At 35.0% G+C, this 19,672-nt stretch overlaps 1 protein-coding gene across 3 annotated transcripts in view; it reads right to left on the minus strand.

Moving 5' to 3' along the window:
* PPP1R9A (protein phosphatase 1 regulatory subunit 9A) overlaps window positions 1-19,672 on the minus strand; it is a 384,640-nt gene that overhangs the window by 36,558 nt on the left and 328,410 nt on the right. For all 3 annotated transcript variants that reach the window (XM_017849332.1, XM_017849331.1, XM_017849328.1), the window contains 4 exons: window positions 8,467-8,520; window positions 5,737-5,966; window positions 3,832-3,928; window positions 3,560-3,731 (listed from right to left, as the gene is read on the minus strand). In XM_017849332.1, the coding sequence (XP_017704821.1) occupies window positions 3,560-3,731; window positions 3,832-3,928; window positions 5,737-5,966; window positions 8,467-8,520 (553 nt within the window). The remainder of the gene's footprint in view (window positions 1-3,559; window positions 3,732-3,831; window positions 3,929-5,736; window positions 5,967-8,466; window positions 8,521-19,672) is intronic.

Raw genomic sequence — 19,672 nt, forward strand, 5'->3', positions numbered from 1 at the left:
TAAATTTTATTTATTTGTCTTCTACCAAACTTTTCCTCTTTCATCCTTGATCCCACAAATCATATACCTTGCAGTATAATCAGCAGGACCTAGTACTTTCTTTCTGCCTAGTAGCCACTCTTTCTCTTACAAGTCAGTGTGCCACCTAAAGCCTTCCTGGAAGCAGGTTTTCAGTGTTCAAAATAATTTTTTAAATGATATCATACTTACTCCTGATCTCTCATGATAGAATAGTCAGAATATGCCTTCATAGGTAACTTCCACCTACCGGCTCTAGTCTTTCTTTCAGTATCTCTGTGGGATATGCATAATCCTTTAGCAAACCAGCCTACAAAATATTTGAAGCTGCAAACGGTATCAACATAAGGATCCTGGAATTTCTAGAAGCTCAGAATGTGTTGCTTCTGTGACTTTTCTAGAAAATCCAATAAAACTAATAGTACAAGCTTTTAGCCTACCAAGATCACTCTAACATACCTATTCCCTGTTTTTATCCTAATCCTGGCATTATTTAGGCACTAAGAAATGACAAGCATGAAAGAGCAGCAGGGCATAATTATAATTTTTCCTCTCCTGGAGCACAAGGAAAATACTTGACCAGCATACTGGTATAAACTAGAATGGATTTGGGGTCTGTTATGGCTCTTGGAAAAAAATTTGTTACATCGGCTTTCTGTAATCATGATAAGAAAAAAAGTGTTAGATTATATTAACAAATTTGTATTGATGATTGTTATCAAAATTTTAATAATACTTGAGTTGGCTTAGGTTTTAGAGATAAACATACAAATGGTGGTCAAACATAATTTTAAATTTGTGCTGAATTTCTGTATGGTTTGGAAAAAGCTTTTACTCCTCAAAAATCTGTAATTCAATATTGAGAGTCACATCATTTTGGATGAGCATGAGTACACATGAAGAAACGGCTGCTCAGAGGCTCTTCCTTCCTTCCTCCTTTGCCTGCCTTCCCTTCCTTTTACTATTTCATTCTGACCGTTTTCATTGATCTACACTTGATTATTCTTTTGCTTCATGAGCTACCTCAATGCCTAAAAACATGCTAAACCACTCATCCTACCACTCCAGTACCTGAAAAGCAAACAGAATTGGACAGTCGGTAGAAAGTTGGGATCATGACACTTGCATCTCATTAGCAGGAACCTCGGGAACTACTGGAAGTGCTATCACTCTCCTGGTACAAAACGGTGGTGGTGGATTTTTAAAAGTGGAATGGCCTATGTTAGGTCTGCAGCCTTACTTTTCTTTCTAAACCTCTAGTATTTCAGCGTTCCCTAGCAACAGAAGCAAAGGATCAATTTAGAAAAGTGCTTTCCAGAGCATTCCTATCCAGCTACTGACCAAGCCATTTTAGTTTATGTGATCAAGCAATTGAAATTCAAAGAGATTTATCACTGACTGTCCTCACAGCAAAACTGGAAGAGCACTTGATACATATGCTACTAATATCTGAGACGACTGATTCTACCTCTACTGCACAAGCATGGATTGGTTTCAGTAAGAATTAGTAGTCTCCACATCTCACTGTGAACTGACAGTGTTGCTAGGGAAACTGATAATTATGTGGCAAAATGGAGGCTGTAGAATGGAAAAAGGGTTCAGAAGAAATGTAAGGTTTTGATCCAAATCGGCATGTTAATAGTATAGTGTGTTGATCTTCTGTAGTCATATAATTTAATAAATACCATTAATTATATGTTTGACAAGATACAGATGTCTAAACTGAAAGAAATGAATAGAAATGAAAAGCTACTAGATACTGCTCATATTTTGTGTATGCCACAGCAGGAATATGTATTTATTATATATAAACTATAATTTTTTAAAAGTTAAAATATTCAAAAAAGTAAAAAATTTGGTTTGATTCCTGATGTTTTTCTTTAGATATCAATCTTATAGTGTTCCAGGTATAAAAATTATAATTCCATAAGAGTTCGAATAAATTACTTTTTTGGCTTCAAAGACTAAATCATATAGTCTCAAAACAGGTCATAAAGTGGTGAAGAAAGAAATACTACTTTTAAAATAATATACACAGTAATATCAACCCAGAGAAGCTAAATACTCTTCCTGAAGTCACACAGCTCCTCACTTAGTGGTAACGCTAATGCTAAATCCTCCTCTTTCAGCTGCCTAAGAGGCAGTATTTATAAATTACATCCTGTTTAGGGAAAACCCATTAGAAGGATATAAACCCAGTGAATGGATTCAAATCTCTAGATATCATTTTAATTTTAAATGAAGATTTCTAATACTTTCCATTTTTAATGGCTAAGAGTTTAGTTCTAAAAGTTCATGATAGGATATAAACACTTGCTTATCAGGAAAACCTCACTGGAGACATTTTAATATGTGAGAAAGATCATGAAAAATCTAAAAAGCCCATTATAACAGGGTTTTACTGCACATCAAAGTGTTGCCTCTGAGTTGCTGGTCCTGTCATGACAACCCTGCTGCACTACATTCTTTTATTTTCATTTTCCAGGGACTATTATGTATATATTTAAAAAGATGAAGCCACACATTCCTATGTATTTATCTTCATAATTATTATGTTTTCTAATTTGCAAATACACCACAGATATTAAAAGTCATTCATGTTCATACACGTACAATATAAGAATAAGAATGGTGTGTGTGTAAGAACATAAGTAATTTATTTATGGTTGGTGTATGAATGAAGATAATCATTTATAATCATGTATAATACAAAATGTCTCCAGTGTCTTATTTCATCTTTGACATGAAAGACCTAAGTACACATGAGTACACCATGGTAAAAGCACAAAACTATATGGACTTCGTTAACTACATGAATCTCAAGTGCTGAAAGCAGCAGTCTGCCTTCTGATATTATGAAAAATAAAGTCACTTTATTCTAGTGACTCAAACATTCTAAAGCTTGGCTGGGCACGGCAGCTCATGCCTGTAATCCTAGCACTCTGGGAAGCCAAGGCAGGTGGATCACCTGAGGTCAGGAGTTCGAGACCAGCCTGGCCAACAAGGCAAAAGCCCACCTCTACTAAAAATACAAAAATGGGCCGAGCGTGGTGGCACATGCCTATAATCACAGCTACTGGGGAGGCTGAGGCATGAGAATCGCCTGAACCTGGCAGGCGAAGGTTGCGGTGAGCTGAGATTGCACCACTGTACTCCAGCCTGGATGACAGAGGGGAACTCCCAAAAAAAAAAAAAAAAAAAAAAATTCTAAACCTTATTCATTAACACATAAGTAGTGTAGTTCATCCTAGATAGGATGAACTATACAATTTATAAGGCAGTTTATTAAATCTGTCAATTTTATGATGATTTTAAAATAGTATTTAGCTTGTTTTTAGCTGGGATTTATTAATTCTACATATTAAAGTACTTATTTTTTGATAAGACAAGAGCTAAAATGATTGGCTCCTATTTTGATAAGCCTTTTCTTCTTTCCCATAGAAGGAAGGTATTTCCAACTTTTAAATCTCTGGGCCAGAAAAGAAAATAAAAGGCCAATTACAAAGTTATGAAAATGATTTTGTGGTTGGGTTAAACAAACCTTGACTTAGGCCATCTTGGCAAGATGTTTGCTTGACATCCAAATTCTCCATGGCATCCCCTTTACAGACTTCACCAAGAGATGTTCTTCTCTCAAAGATGTTGTTATTATTGTTAACTTGAGTGCCATTTTGCTTCAGTAGCCTGAATACCTCAGCTTCCAAATCTCTAATCTAGGAAAAACAAATCCATTCATAAAACTCTAAACCAGCACTCCTCTCCAAGTACAGCAAAACCATCTTATTATTTAGTGTCTTAGGGAACACAACTTACCCGCACTTGCAGGCCTTGCACTTCCACAAGATGAGCTTTTTCCAAATCTTCTATTTTCTTTCTTTCTGCTTCCTGTCTTTTGATGAAATCAAGCTCTCTTAAGAAGAAAATAATAGTTCTGATTATATCATACACTCAGTAAATGAAAGTTCTTATCTGAAACAATAAACTGCATAGTAGGATAAGCAACTGAACAGTTATTTAAATGGACAACATTCAATCAGTTAGAGGAAAATGTATAGTAATGAAAGAAACCAAAATATCTTTAATGGGTCACAAGGCAAAGAAAAATGATTTGATTCTGCTTATTATAGCTTATTATAATTTTCTTTTGTAGCTCCTGATTCTAGAACACCCATACATATTTAGATAGGAACGACTGCACTAATGATCCACGTTGGGTAATTTAGTGGAGATAATTACTTGTCAGATAGAAATAATTCCATTTTTCCAATGTCATAAGCATAGTATAGTAAACTGATGTAACTAGATAAGAGTTCAAAAAAGATAACTATAAGATTTCTATGAATAACAGTGAAGAGGGCCTGGGTGGGTGAGAAACATCAAGAGGGGCACTCACTTATAGACCTAAGGATAATAGGGGGAGAAGAGAAATAACTCCATTTTGAAAACCTGGAATAGAATATGCAAATTTAGCAAAATTTACTGTAAAATTATTTCATGAAAAGAGTTTGGCAAAAGTTAAAACAGTGATGTACTGAATTTATAGTCACAGAGAATAATTACTCCCCTTTTATCAAGAAATTTTGATAGCAATCCCTTTTAAATATGAAAAACATCCTTTCCATAATAGGAAATAATAGAAATATGGTGAATCTTACATATATGCTTAGCTTCTGAGGCTTGGCATGGAAAGCTAGAAAAGGTATTGGCACTACTTATTTGTTCTAACTAGCCAGAAGTAACTGATGAAAAAAATCTAGTAAAAATCTCCGTGGTCAGTCTCCGTGACATTACATCGAGATCCAAGAGATGGAAGCAAAGGAGCAGTAGCTCAGAAACAGCTGCTGAAAATCAAAAACAGAATGTGGTAATGGTCTCTCTCCCTGCAGTGAACTGAAGCCCTCCTGATTCTCTAAACAGCTGAGAAATGCAGAGGGCAGGGCAGGGGGCCTTGCTAGTCGATATGTGCGCTGTCTGTAGTGGGAAATTCTGTAGCTACTGATCTAAGAATAGAGGAGCAGCCTGACTCAGGCCCCAGCTGCGGCTTGCGTGCTCCACATCCAATAGTCAGTCATTCTGTATGACTTTCAGCTGGGCTTCTCGCTTCTAAATCACAGAGGTGTTTCAAAAAGAATAAAGAAATTCAGATGTTTTAACAGTTACTAACAACAATTATCAAAAACAGCCAAGAGGCCTGGTAGCCAAAACTGTAAAATATACAAAACATAATCTCATGAAAAAGTAATAGAAGTGACTTCCAAAACTTAATGTGTATTTACGCTGTAACTGTGCTCCTGGATAGGAAAGATATCTCTGAGGTAATCTTTTCTATTCCACTAGATATTACAAAATTATTGGACATGAACCTTCTTTAGACAAACATAACTATTCTTTTTTTTCTTTTGAGACAGTCTCGCTCTGTCACCCAGGCTGGAGTGCAGTTGCCGGATCTCAGCTCACTGCAAGCTCCGCCTCCCGGGTTTATGCCATTCTCCTGCCTCAGCCTCCCGAGTAGCTGGGACTACAGGCGCCCGTCACCACGCCCGGCTAGTTTTTTGTATTTTTTAGTAGAGACGGGGTTTCACCATATTAGCCAGGATGGTCTCCATCTCCTGACCTCGTGATCTGCCCGTGTCCGCCTCCCAAAGTGCTGGGATTACAGGCTTGAGCCACCAGGCCCGGCCAAACATAACTATTCTTTAGTCATTAGAAGTTGCTTACTTTTGTTGAAAATCCTTGATCAACTTCTTTGCCTTGTTGTATTTCTTTTCCAAGGCCTGATACTGGCTTTGAGTCTCTTTGAGATGTTCATTCACTGTGTGGCATAATGTTTGGGCCTCAATCCAGTAGCTTTCCAACTTCAACATTCTTTCCTTATTCTCTTCTATGTTTTGTTGGAGTTGGGTTTTTTCTAGTTCCCACCTCACTTTCTCATTTTCTGCTGCCTGCAGCTGGAGAAAGCAAATGTCAAGGAAAAGATAATTTGGCCACTTTGTAGCAAAATCTCTCATTTTATAGCATGTTGTAGATCAAGTTCTGTTATCATAAGCAATCACTGAAACCACTTAAGATGAGAAAAGCAAGTATTATTTTTATAAATCCATAGATGATAAAATGGAAGCCTTGAAAAGTGAAATGATTTGTCCAAGGTCACACATTTGATAAGTAATAAAACATGGATTGGATTCCACATCGCATGATATTTCCATCACACCATGTGATCTGAAATGCTGCGAGCAGTAAAAGATGTTTCAGAGTTTGATAGGGATCTCTTTTAAATATTAAAAACGAATGTCAACATATTTTGAGAGTTTTTTAAAAAATATACAGTCATATATCAAAAGTTAACTAAAAAGGGAGTGGAGAGGGGCAGGGAGGAGAGAGGAGTTAGAAGCACAGTATGGCCTAATGGTTAAGAGGGGGTCCCTGGAGTCATTCAGCATAGATTTGAATCCCAGTTCTGCCATTATTGGCCATTAAACCTTGGACGGCCATTAAACCTTGGACATGTAATTGAAATTCTCCAAGACTCAATTATATCATCCATACAACAGAATTGTGATATAACACATCAGTATGCTTGAAATAGCTCCTTGGGCACAAGAATCATCTGATAAACATTAAGCACTTTCACTCTGCTTTTAACCCTTTTGATGATCTTATTTTGTTCTTTATTTCAATGAACATGAATACAGTCTACAGTTCACTATTTTACATGTAGTGTAATGAACTTCTCAAGCTTTATAAACCTAAATTCCCATAAAAATATAAAAGATAATGTAAGTAAAAGTATAAATTGTTGCTTGGTTAATTTAAGTCCCTCCCATGGAACAGAAAGCCGTAACCAGCTTTTTGTTTTTCTGCTTCTAGGGACTCTTAGGAATAGATAGTAAACTAGTCTAATACCCTCATTTCTACAGAAATCCAAGACTGATCATTTAGGTGAGGGCTCAAAAGTCATTCCCAATAACTCTCTGGCCTTCAAACTGGTACTTTATCTACTTTATATGCCTTCTTTAAAGTTCAAAATGATGCAGTCATTATAAACTATCAATGTTCAAAATCATATAGCATTTAGCAAAAGTAAACATGTATTTATATACACACACATCTATGTTTTGCAAATATTTTAACTAAACACATTTGCAAAACAGTTTACAAAGTTAGAAAGCAGCCAAAACAATTTCAAGATTAGGAATTCTATTATCGAAATGAATAATAAAGAATCATAATAAAGTGCTAATCTGTGGATATTACATACCACCATAATGATGAAAAAATATAAAATGCTAATTTATGGTATTTTCTAAGTTAAATGTCTATAGTCTAATACATAAGCTCCACTAAAACATTTACAATCACAGAGAAAAGAGATCTTTTAAAACAACAATTTAAAAAATCTTCAATTCTTTATATGTCAAGAGACAATACAGGAATAGGTTATTTACTGCATCTTTTATTAAGCAATGTTTTGTATCAAGTTGTTTATTTAGCAACCACTACTAATTTGAAATTATTCACGGAGCTGGACTAACACTGTGAATGATGTATAGATGTATTTTGACTACAGAGCTGCAGAGTAAATTAGCTGAGAATAGCATTTAACCAAAATAGCCTTGGTAATTCATCTCCATTTAAAACACATGGAGAAACCAAAACAAGTGTTCAATGTGAACAACAAAACAGATCATTAGTGGTAGTGGTGGTGGTTGGGGGGTCATTATGTCTTAATTTTTAAAAGGGAAACAATAAAGAATATTGCTTTAAAAGTAATTTAAAATATATTGTTAAATCTTTGAAATTGTATATTTGATAAAACTAAATTGCTAGAATTGGGTCTCATACAAGTGCCTTAAAGTTTGTCAATTAAAATATATAGACTAATAATACATACTCCCCTTTATCAAGACCTTTTCTCCCCCACAAATTTAAATTATGTGAACCAAACAACTAAAAATTTCCAGTAGTACCTGGCACTTAAAATAAATTATGCATGTATTAAGTTTATAATATTTAGTTATTAGAAATTAGAACTTGTTTATAAAAAATTGATGTGCTATACTAAATTTGTTCCTACAAATAAATGATTAAATCTATTTATAATAAGGTAAGTAAAGAGGAGATATAGTAGCTTTGCTTAAGAAATTAGTAATCAAAACAAACTTTGCATGCTTGAACCATTAAAAACATTACTTAAGGAAATCTCAGAGGCCACATATGTGCAAATACATAAATATATATATCTAAAATATTGTGTAATTTGCACTGAGGGGGATGTGGGTGTTTGCTCTCACTGGCAGGTTTGTCTATGTACCTAACAGTGAAAATGAATCTATCACATTTGTATTCTTTCAAATATACAGGGACAAATCCTTTAGTCCTAGGGTTGAATTTATTCATAGTATCTGAAGTTTAAAAAGTAAAATTCAAACACCATGTTTCGGTGCTTACCTTGGTCTTCAATTTTTGAATCTCTGCTTCTGTAACTGCATGTTTGATTTGCAACTGAAAATTGAAAAGAAAGAAAAAATCTGAACTAAGAAAGTGTATCTATATTTGTAAAGCCTCAGCAGCTACAAGAATGCCTTATTACATAGTAAAAGGCCTAGAAAAGTGCTGCAGTGCAGCAAGTTGTAAATTAAAGTGTCTGCTGTGTGAAATGACACTGGGTGCAAACTAATTAAACACAGTTTATGGTCTATACTCCCTAACATCAGATTAGGTTACCAATTTAATTGCTCAGGGACCAAGAGAAGAAAACACTTTTTATTGCCCTCTTTGCAGCTCTTCCTTTATGGTTTGAGTGTCAAGGAACTGTTTCCTTGCTAAGCCTAGCTAACTGAACGGCATAAGCAGGCAAGTGAGCTGGTAGTGTGATTTAATTCCAAACCTGGCAGTGTGAAGATTTATTCCAAATCTGCAAGAAAGGTGGCGCTATGGTCCCGTGAGTTGCAAGCACATTCTGCTCAGCAGCTCCGCTGCAAAGGGAGAGAGGAGGACTGCAGTTGCACGGGGAAATCTCTGATATATATTTTTTATTTTAATTGCAAGAAACGTACAGTTCCAGATTTCTGTCTTCCAAAAGATCTGCTCCTTTTGAAGACTCAGACCCCCAATAGCTTCCGCTACAGCTTATTAGCATAAGAGTAACAGTTTACATTTGTTTTGCTTGTCCCTCCCCCACTTTGTTTTCTTTGTAAGGGAAGAACAAACTGAACGAATCATTCATTTTCCTTAGGGGATCAATAAATACTCCCAAATTTAAGGAAACAACTTATGGGTTCACAATTTCTTGTCTGAAATCCTTGGGGCCAGATGTTTTTGGAAGTCAGCATTCTTCCAACTTTAGAAAGGTAGTTAAGACGTATCTTCTACAAACTGTTTATTATCCACAGTAGGGTCTTTAGAGGCACTCTATAGTCAAACACATGACTTATTTTTGCCACCAAACATGAATATTCCCACTAAGTGAGGTACATAAAAGACTGTGAATAGCATCCTGTTAGGTCAGGTTGTACCACTAAATTAGTTTGACACAAAATTACAAAAAAGACTGGGGGCATTTTGGATTTAAGACTGTATACATGAGGGACCATAAACTTTTACTATTACTGTAATCAAGTAAGGCTAAGAGGTTTTCTTATCAGAAGTGAGTGAGTCTGACAGAAGGACAGAAATGTGGAGTTTTCAGACTAGCAATGAGAACCTGTGGAGACTATAGCACCTCCTAAACCTCAGCCTTCTCTTGGGTTTGCAACCTGTATTCTCTTGGTTTTTACCAAGTTCGTGGGGACATGTGGGAAGGATGATAAGGGGAAGATGGAAGAATCAAGGACAGGTTTATTCGACTCCCTTGGATGCCAGTGGCTAACTGCCCAGAACCTGAGGGTTTCTAAGTTCCTTGTAAAGTGCTCCCTCCTGTTATGCAAAAGGCCATGAGGTCTGCACTGCCACAGCTCTTGTTACTGCTCTTGGTGCTGAGAGGTGATTTTGAAACTTTTTAATTTGATTCTGCTCCATTCACACTGCTTACATTCTTCCTGACCTCGTCACTCTGGCCATCTTGCTGGTGTGGCTATTGCTCCTTGCACCCTCACTGGCTCCTAGGGGCTTCTATGCTTGAACAGTTTCTAGAGTAGGACCGTATGTGGAAATGTTATTTTTATAAGGCACAAAATCTGGCTCTTTTAGTTTCTTACCACAGCACAAGTGGTACAATTCTTACTTACCTGCCTTTAGCAGATGCTCAGAGCATCAGTGCACCTGGCAAGGAATCTAATCACAAGTTTTCTCAATGACTAGAATGGAAGAAGGTATAAAGACACAACAGTGCTGCTCAGAAATCCCTGCAATTCCCTACCCCCTCACTGATGAGGTCTATGCTCATCCTAAGTCCTAGCCTGGATTGATCTTTTGGAAGCCTGACAACACCAGGTTAGCCAGTCAGATAGGCTTGAATGCCCAGTGGATACTCCAACTTGTAGGCTCTTCTGAACTCATTTTAGACATGGGAAGACTAAAGATTAGAGAAGACAACCAACCTGGTCTCATCCTCACAGTGAATCACCATTAAAACCAGGACTAAAACCTGGATCTTCTCGTTCTGATTCAATGCCATTTTCCTTAGAAAATAAGGATCAATTCAATAGGCATTCATTGAAGAGTTGCTATGTGCAGGATGCTGTGAAAATAACTTTTTTCCCCTCTAATAAATATTAAGGCTAATCTCCCCCACCAGTATAAACTAATAACGTAAAAAAGGGCAAAAGTACTTAGACATTAGACACATTATTTATATACAAATCTACAAAAACAATGTATATGCACACACACATATATGGCTATTTGCTAAGGAATCCAGAAAATCCACACACTTAGGTGATTCTGGAGGATTTGCAATTGTTATTGACAAGATCTACTTATTGTTCTTTCAACCATGTGCCAAGCATGAAGAGTAGTTAACTTAGACTGTTTGAATTCATCTCTGGCCTACCATGTACTCTATGGAGCATTAGAAAATTACTTAACCTCTCTTATTTCACTTTCCTCGCCTGTAAAATTCAGTTCCGTATAAGTCAAAACCTTCCTTATTGGATGATTAAGTGATATAACCCATATAAAGCACTTAGTACAGTGGCTAGCATAGAGTATGTCCTCAATAAACTCAGCCAGGACCAAGACAGAATGGTCTGAAGAATTCAAATATGATTACCCCAGCTTCACCTTGCAGTTAAATGTGCTAACGGCTGTAAAATGTCACACCTGAAGTAAAATGAACACCTCTGATTCTATTTAAAGAGAAGCAAGAAATCAAAAGGGCAGATTTCACAGTGAACACTGCACTATGGGCAAGTGCCAGATTTTATTAAGTCCTGGTAGGGTAACCAAATACGTGGCATGCAGCTTGTTGGGATTTTGGACTTTCTTTTTTCAGATCACTGTGTCTTCTATAAGTTGCTTCTCTGGACCTCAGTTTCCCATATGAAAAATGCTAGATGGAACTCCAAGAGCCCTTTCACATATGACAGGTGTGACAGTTACGAAACGAAGAACCTGAAGGTAGTTGTCAAGGTTGCAGACTTTAGAAATTCTTGTCCTGAGCCAATATTTTCTTTCTTGTGAATAAATACACTAGATTAATCCACAAACTGTGGGACAAACCCAGGTAAAACTGTGAAACAGCCCATGTTGATCTATTCTACCCTTCCCATCTCACCAAAAATGGATAACAGGAGGGAACTGAACTAATTAGCAGTGAGGTGAGAACAACTGATGAAAGTTTGGACTGTTACTAAGTATAGCTAAATTCTTTACATATAGGAAAGCAGAATGAATTGTGTAAATTCACACATTATTCAGAATGGACAAAATTTTCTTAGTACACATAGGTCCTAAAATTTAAAATATGTGATTATTTTAATTCTGTATGGACATTAAGAGAATTTCTACAAATCCATCACTATTGACAAGAAAAGCATCAAAAATACAGTAACTGAACTCTTTCATTTTACATAGTATGGACCTGTGTCTAGTGAGCTTACGCTGGAAGGCTATTAGTTGCCAAAGCCAGGTTTTAGAAATCTCAGCCCATGGTTCTTTCCACTAATACTAAATTTCTTACATCTGTAAGCCCCTTTATTTTTAATCATCTCCCTTTATCATTGCAAATGACTGGGGGAGGCAGGGCAGGTGTTGTGAACCTCATGGTTCAGATGAGGAAAGAGGCTCAGGGAAGTCACACACCTTCTTCAAGTTCCCACTAGAAACAGGTGGTGGAGTGGAAGCAAAACCAGATTTGACTCTTCCTACCTCTGTTCCTCCCTTAACCATGTATCTAACTGAACCAGTTGCTTTGGGATATATTTTTCATTTCCTCTTCCCCCAAACCCCAAGGCATATGTCATCATCATAACCTCTCAGATGAGAAGTTATTACTCCAACTGGAAACCATGGATCACTTCTGGTAGTCTGAGCATTCTGCCACTGAATGCAAAATGGTGCTTAATCAGCTGCTGTTGTTATTAATGAAGCTTAGAAAGCACACCTCCACCTTCCTTAATAATCAATCGGCATTTAGTGACTGAGACTATGTGCTAGGTACTATGCTAATCACTGAGAATACATGAACATGACATAGAATCTACCTTCAAGATACTTCATGGAGATTAATAAATACCACCTTGTAAGAATTCTCCAGATCACCCTGTGAGAAAGGTCAGAGGCAACTTGCTGCTGGATGGCTTGTTTAGTCTTTCGTTCTATAGCCAGATCAGATGTCATGTGTCTTTGGCCGGTTTGTCTAGACGTGGACCCTACTTTCCAAGCAAAGTGAGCAAGATGGACCCAAGATATCTCCATTTCATGAGGAAAAGAAAATTGCTTTTCACAGGGGTAAAGGACCTTGACAAAAGGAGCATAGTTGGTTAAAGGTTGAGTGTTCTTATTCTAGAGCAGTTCCCTTTCCACATGTTTAAGAGATTTATGTCAAGAATCAATAACCTTTTCAAAGTACAGGTCCAAGAGTTTGCAAGAATGGTCAGGTAGACTGCCTGCAGGGATAGAAGGTCAACAGGGCTGGTTAATAGAAATAGAGCCTGAAATGCCTGTTGGAGTTTTTGGGCTTCAGAGAAGCTAGGTTTGGAGAAAAGACTTGGGATTAGGAGGGCATAAATAAAAAGAAAAGGTTAAGAACTGCAGGTCAAAGTCTTTTAACTTACAAGACCATCTTTTTCATCTCTTTTATCATCTTTAACAAGAAAGCCATAGATATGCACCTCAGGATTTCAGCACAAATAAACATACACATTCCTATGAGAACAGGAGCTTCCATTTAACATTCTGAAGGTGTACCTGCTGTGTATAATTTTTTTTTTCGAAAAGATGAATACAGAACATGTACTCATATTACTGGATCGATATAATCCAAATATAACTGTGCTAAAAATAGAAACACCCTTTACACAGAAACTTAAATAGGTGAGACTGAACTTTTGCCCTCTCTCTACTTTTGCCCTCTCTCTACTTATCCTGTGAGAGCATGGAAAACATTTTTCTTTAAAAAGTGAAAAAAATCTTTGCAGGAAACGTTTTAAGAGAGTTCTAGTTCTAGAAATATTACAATCAGATAACAGCAACATTTTCTGCTGTTGCTTTACAAAAGCAAATCAATAACTAATATTTGCAGAGAACTTTATAAAGTGCTTTCTAGATTGGAATCTAAATTTTTAGTTATATTTATGAGTATTTGAGTGATGTATTACCTACGACAATGTGGCTTCACAAAAGAAATCAAAGTTGTTTTTAACTACATTTTGGTGTTAAGTTGAAGCTTTGCCACAATTCTTTGTAATTTCTGCTGAAAAGTTTACATATGATATCTATCCTACTTATTAACAAAAGTGTTTTACTTACGGAATCATGTATGCAAAATGAACTAAAACTGGCTGACTGAACAATATCACAATCTAATCTGAATGGTAACACTAATTGCAGCATATGTAGCATAGGGTGAGATTCTCTAACAAGGTCGCTCCCTAAGTAGGTACTCATAAACTTGTTATTAATGATGCTGCTGCTGGATGTAGTTGATGGCCTATAATTACAGCTCTTTTTTTAAATAAGTAACTGTTTGCTATTAAGTAGGCAGCAATTTATAGCTTCCCTACATGTTAGTGGAAACTTTCATAAAGATAACTTAATGTTATTATCCCACACATTTTATAACTTTTCTAGATTCTTTTTCATAGACTTAAATAAATAAAATAAACCAACTTTTAGACTCCATTTTTTCTTCAAGAGAAATGTAGAATTTTTTAAAATTGTTGCTATTGCTGTAACTCCTGAGGAGGAATGGCAAGGGAGAAATTGGACAGTCAGTTTAAATGGCACCTGGCTAACAGTTCCTGAGCCAGCCTCGCTGTAACTTCCACTAAATTACCAGTGAAATCACATTAAAACAGAAAACTCATAACCAAAATGAACACAACTAAAACAACAGTTCATAGAATATGAAAGAGTCATGAAGTTGAATTAAGAAAAATCTATCCAAGATTCCCTCTGACATCAGGGAGACACTTCGTACCACCCTCATTGATGGCTTGAGATCCATTCTGTCCCAAGCAAAAAGTGGACAACCCCTACTGTCTTGCCTAGGAATGGGGCGTCAAGTCAGGCTTTCTAACTTTCTCAGTATTACATATTTGTTCAGAAAGCAACTGTTAGGGGGAAATGCAGGAAGGTGGCTGATGCATGGCACACTGCATACTTTCAGCTGCAGACCCTATATAGACGGGTGGCTTCAGTAAGTGCCTTGGTAGCAGTGAATACTGGAAATTACCTTTTTTATCTCTTTAACTTAGAGAACTGTGTGGCAATACTTGGGAGTATCTCACCATAGTACAGAGAATTGCCCTAGATGTCAGACTGCTAGAAAATAGCAACTGGGCTGGAAACAAGGCACCTAAATATCCCTCCTAATCTAAGTCCAGAAATGAGATTCATAATCAAAAAGTGAATAATTACTGACTAACCAATTACTAAAAGGTTTTTGTCTCATTTCAAGATAAAGAAAAAACAGGCCACCTTAGGTCTACTAACAAATACTGCAAATCAAGGTAAAGAAAATACCAACTTGAACACACAAATAAGTAAACTTGTGAAAATGATGTATCCTATAAGTAAAAAATATTTTAAGATCACTTTTTGAAATTCTAGGATGTAAAGAAAGTACAGCAAGAAAGAACGAAGAGTAAGAAAACTAAACATTTAATGAGAGAATTAAGTCATGTTAGAAGTGCTAAAAAGCATAAGTGAATTTGAAGTTAAAAGCATATTTAATTCAATTAAACTGTACACTTAAAATAATGAAGACAGTAAACTATACATGTATCTTTTTCCCAATAAAAAATTAACAAAAAGCGTAATTAATGCTACAAAAAATAAAATCACTGATATGACAAGACAAATTTAAGAAACAGTCTCAGATACAGGAAAAAAAGACAAATTAAATAAAATGATAAAAAACGTCATAGATACTGATGACAGTGTTTCCAGAAAAAAAAGGAAATAGAAAAAAAACTGAAGGAAACATTAATGAACTAAAATGAAAACAAAACAAAACAAGAGTAATGAAAGCAAATTAAAAGAAAATAATCAATGAAAGAAGGCCTATTTCAATAAATTGTGCTAAAAAATTTTGAAGTACAAGGTGAAAACAATACAAACATCCAAATGCAAGCTTTATGTCAGACTTTTCCTTTAAAACACGCTTAAAACAATAAAACTTGCCCTCCCACTTTTTCAGGGAAAAAGTTCGTTAATGAATTAGAATGTCATTCTCAGTATGGGAAGATCATGGAAACTATATCCTCCACAAATACTAAAAAAAAATACTTAAAGATATACTTTGAGAATGAGAAAAAATTCAGAATATAAGAATGAAGAAATTATTCTTTGAAAGGAACAATAGTGGATACTGATTTACCTGAGAGTATAACTGTTGCAAATACCGTTAGAAAACTAACCAAAACATAAGCTTTTAAAAAATGTGGACAATTATATTTTAATAATCTCTCCTTAGAACCCAAGATTGCATCAAAATCTTACCATATGAAACATTCAAATGATTATTTGAATTCAAATTATTTTTGTTCTTAATTTTTTAATATTTTAATTTTATAATTTTAATTTTAATTTCATTTTTAATATTTTAATTTTTATTTTGTCCTTAAATTTTAAACACTTTCCAAAACTTAAAGACAAGCCTTAGTAAAAGCCAATAAACATAAAAGAAACATACAGCATAAAACAAGGTGAGAACACCTATACCTTGCATAATTATAATTATAAACAAACTGATTAAATTTTCTTAGTAAAAAATACAGACTCCAATATTATATTTTTATTTGTTTATTTATTTTAAGACAAGGTCTCACTCTCTTGCAAAGATTGGGGTGCAATGGCACAATCACCACTCAACTGCAGCCTCGACCTCCCAGGCTAAGGTGATCCTCCCACCTCAGCCCTCTGAGTAGCTGGAACCACAGGTGATTATATTATTTTAAAGCTACTATAAAACAAAGTGCTACAATTAGGTTTATGTCAAAAATAGGTACACACTTATACACTGGTGTTTATCCAGCAACTGCAAACAAAAGTAGCAGTAAGAATATTGACATCAAAGTGTACTTAAAGGTTGATAAATCTTGAAGTCATATTTTATGTACTTTCAATATGGCATCAACCTAGATAACCAAAGCTGTAAGACACAAAATACAACAACGAGGTATGATTTCAGTATATATAATTCTCAATTTCCTAGATAAAGTAAGGAAAAATGAATATGGATCCAGAAGGTCTAAAACACATCATGTCACTTTTACCAAAAACACCTGTATTAATCTACAATAAAAGCATCACATTCAAAAAAAGAAAAACTTGAAAAGACACTATTATCTGGCCTCAATGTAATAAAACATTAAATAGATTAAAAAGCTACAAATTGAAAAGTTTCCTCAATTGTTCAAGTCAAAGAGAAAATGAAAGTCAAAATAAAAAATATAGACTATTTATGAAGTGATGAAAATGAGAAGAATGCACGTTGAAATGAGATGTGGCCAAAGGCATAATAAGAGACAGGTTCATAATTTTGACTGCTTTCATATTTAAACAATCAAGTATGACAATAAATTCAGCATTGGTTGCAAGAAGTTAGAATATGAGTAATCAAACATTCCTAAGAGAAATAGGATGATGGAATAAGTAAAAATACAAAGTTAGGGAGGGGGAAAGTGTCAGTGCAATACAACATAGCAAACTAACATGAGTTATTCCCTGTCTCTCTTGAATTCAACCTTGGAGATACCAAAAAAGAAAAATAGACTATGTATAGGCTTCAGAGTCTTATTCATCAATTAACAAAACAGCTGGTGAGAAACTCATACAGAACACAAATGGTTGCAGATGTCTTTGGAAAACTGAGGATCTGAAGCAGGAGAGTACAGTAACCAGGAATGGGGGCCAGCAATGTAATTTTTTGTCTTCTCCATATAACCTGGGTAAGCCTGTATCTGGAGGTACATCAGGGATAGCCTATTTCAGGCCTTGAAGCTTGGACCTCCTAGACACTAACTTATCCTTTAGTGCCTTTGGTGGAAACCTTTGGTGTAATGTGGTAAGCTGCAGCACCAGAGATAATAGTGAATTAACACTAGGGCAGCACCAGAATCCCCTTACAGTTGGATAGAAAGAAGTACAGGTGAGCTGGAACTAATTATTTTGTAAAAAGTACACTTACAAATATATGTAACTAAAACTCTTCAAATACAAAAAGTTGGCAACAAGAGGAGAGGTAGAGGATGGTATGCTAAGGGTATTATTTTGTTAAATGATAAAGACATGGATATTGATCTGCTTTATACATTGCCAGGAAAAATAACCTAAGACTAAGTCAAAATAAGTCAGGGTAATAAAATACAAATGTACAACTTTTAAGCAGCAGATAAAAATCTGACGTACCTAATGGCAAGTAGGTAGAAAGACTTAAAAAGAAACAAGAAGCAAGCATGGACATTGTAAAATATGAAATAAGGTGGCATACATAGGTTCTAATATTAAAGTTATTAAGGTAAATGTAAATACATTTAACTCACCAACTAACTGAAAAATACTCCCAGAGTATTATAAAAGTAAGATGTAGAAATAGGTTGCCTAAATGAAACATATTTAAACAAGAGAATACAGAATTGTTGAAAATAAAGGGATGGAAAAACTAGATGCTGTGAAACAAATATAAAGAAAATAAAGCCAGAGTTAATTTTTTATTATGAGACAAAATATAATTTGGGACAAAGTGCACCAAAAGGGAGAAGAGAGATGTTATAAATGAAGAAGTTGTAATAATCCTCAACATACATGCAGTTAACAACAAAGATATAAAATATCTAAAACTACCACTGGTAGGATTACAGGAAGAAATAAATGATGGTAACTCGTAATTTTAATACATATTTTTTCAGATTTGGTAGATCATGTAGACAAAATATAAGCCATATTATAGAAAAAATGTATATATGTGTTTGTATTATTAATCTTATTTATATTACGGTGGTTCATGCCTGTAATCCCAGCCCTTTGGCAGGCCAAGGCGGGTGGATCACCTGAGGTCAGGAGTTTGAGACTAGTCTGGCCAACATGGAGAAACCACATCTTTACTAAAAATACAAAAATTAGCTGGGTGTGGTGGCACATGCTTGTAATCCCAGCTACTTGGGAGGCTAAGGTAGGAGAACCACTTGAACTCAGGAGACGGAGGTTGCAGTGAACTGAGATGGCACCACTGCTCTCCAGCCTGGGAGACAGAGCGAGACTCCATCTCAAAAAAATAAAAATAAAAATAAAACAAAACAAAAAAAATTTAAAAAATATATATATACCATATTATATATATATACACACACACACACATACATATATATACACACACATACACACAGATAAACTTCACACCTAAACATGGAACAAGGGTGCTTTTTGCCTACATGAAGAATATCAAATAAAAACTGTTTATGTATCAAGCTATTAATATAAAATATCTAAAAAATTCTACACAATAGCTATTATATGGAATATGTTTTCTGATCAGAGTGCAATAAAGTTGCAACCCATAACACAATATAGCAAAATAAAGTTCTCTATGTCTGGAAAGTAAAAAAAAAAAAACACTATATCCTTCTTTTGTTAAAAAGAAAATTCCAAGAAAAAATACATATAAATAACAACGGCATTCTACATGTAAAAAGTTGTGACATGTAGTTAAAGCAATATTCAGAAAAAAATCAGTACAGGTATCAGAATGTAAGAGTTATGAAAAATAAATAAACTAAGTGTAATTGATCAACAAAGAAGAAAAAAAGAAAGAAAAAAGAAATATTGGTCTTTGTTTTTTACTTTTTCTTATTTAAAGAAGAAACAATTAGGAACTAAAAAGCTAGAATGAGATAAAATTCTAGAAAAAAACTAAAAAAGTAAAAATATTCAAATAAAGAGAAGAAAAAATATAAAAGGGGTAACTACTTATAAATATAAAATACTTCAACACTTAAAAAGTATTTTATAAAAATATAAGTTAATAAGTGTAATAGCCTAAAGAAAATATCTA

Source organism: Rhinopithecus bieti, unplaced genomic scaffold, assembly GCF_001698545.2.
Source record: "Rhinopithecus bieti isolate Rb0 unplaced genomic scaffold, ASM169854v2 scaffold_31127, whole genome shotgun sequence".
Classification (NCBI taxonomy): domain Eukaryota; kingdom Metazoa; phylum Chordata; class Mammalia; order Primates; family Cercopithecidae; genus Rhinopithecus; species Rhinopithecus bieti.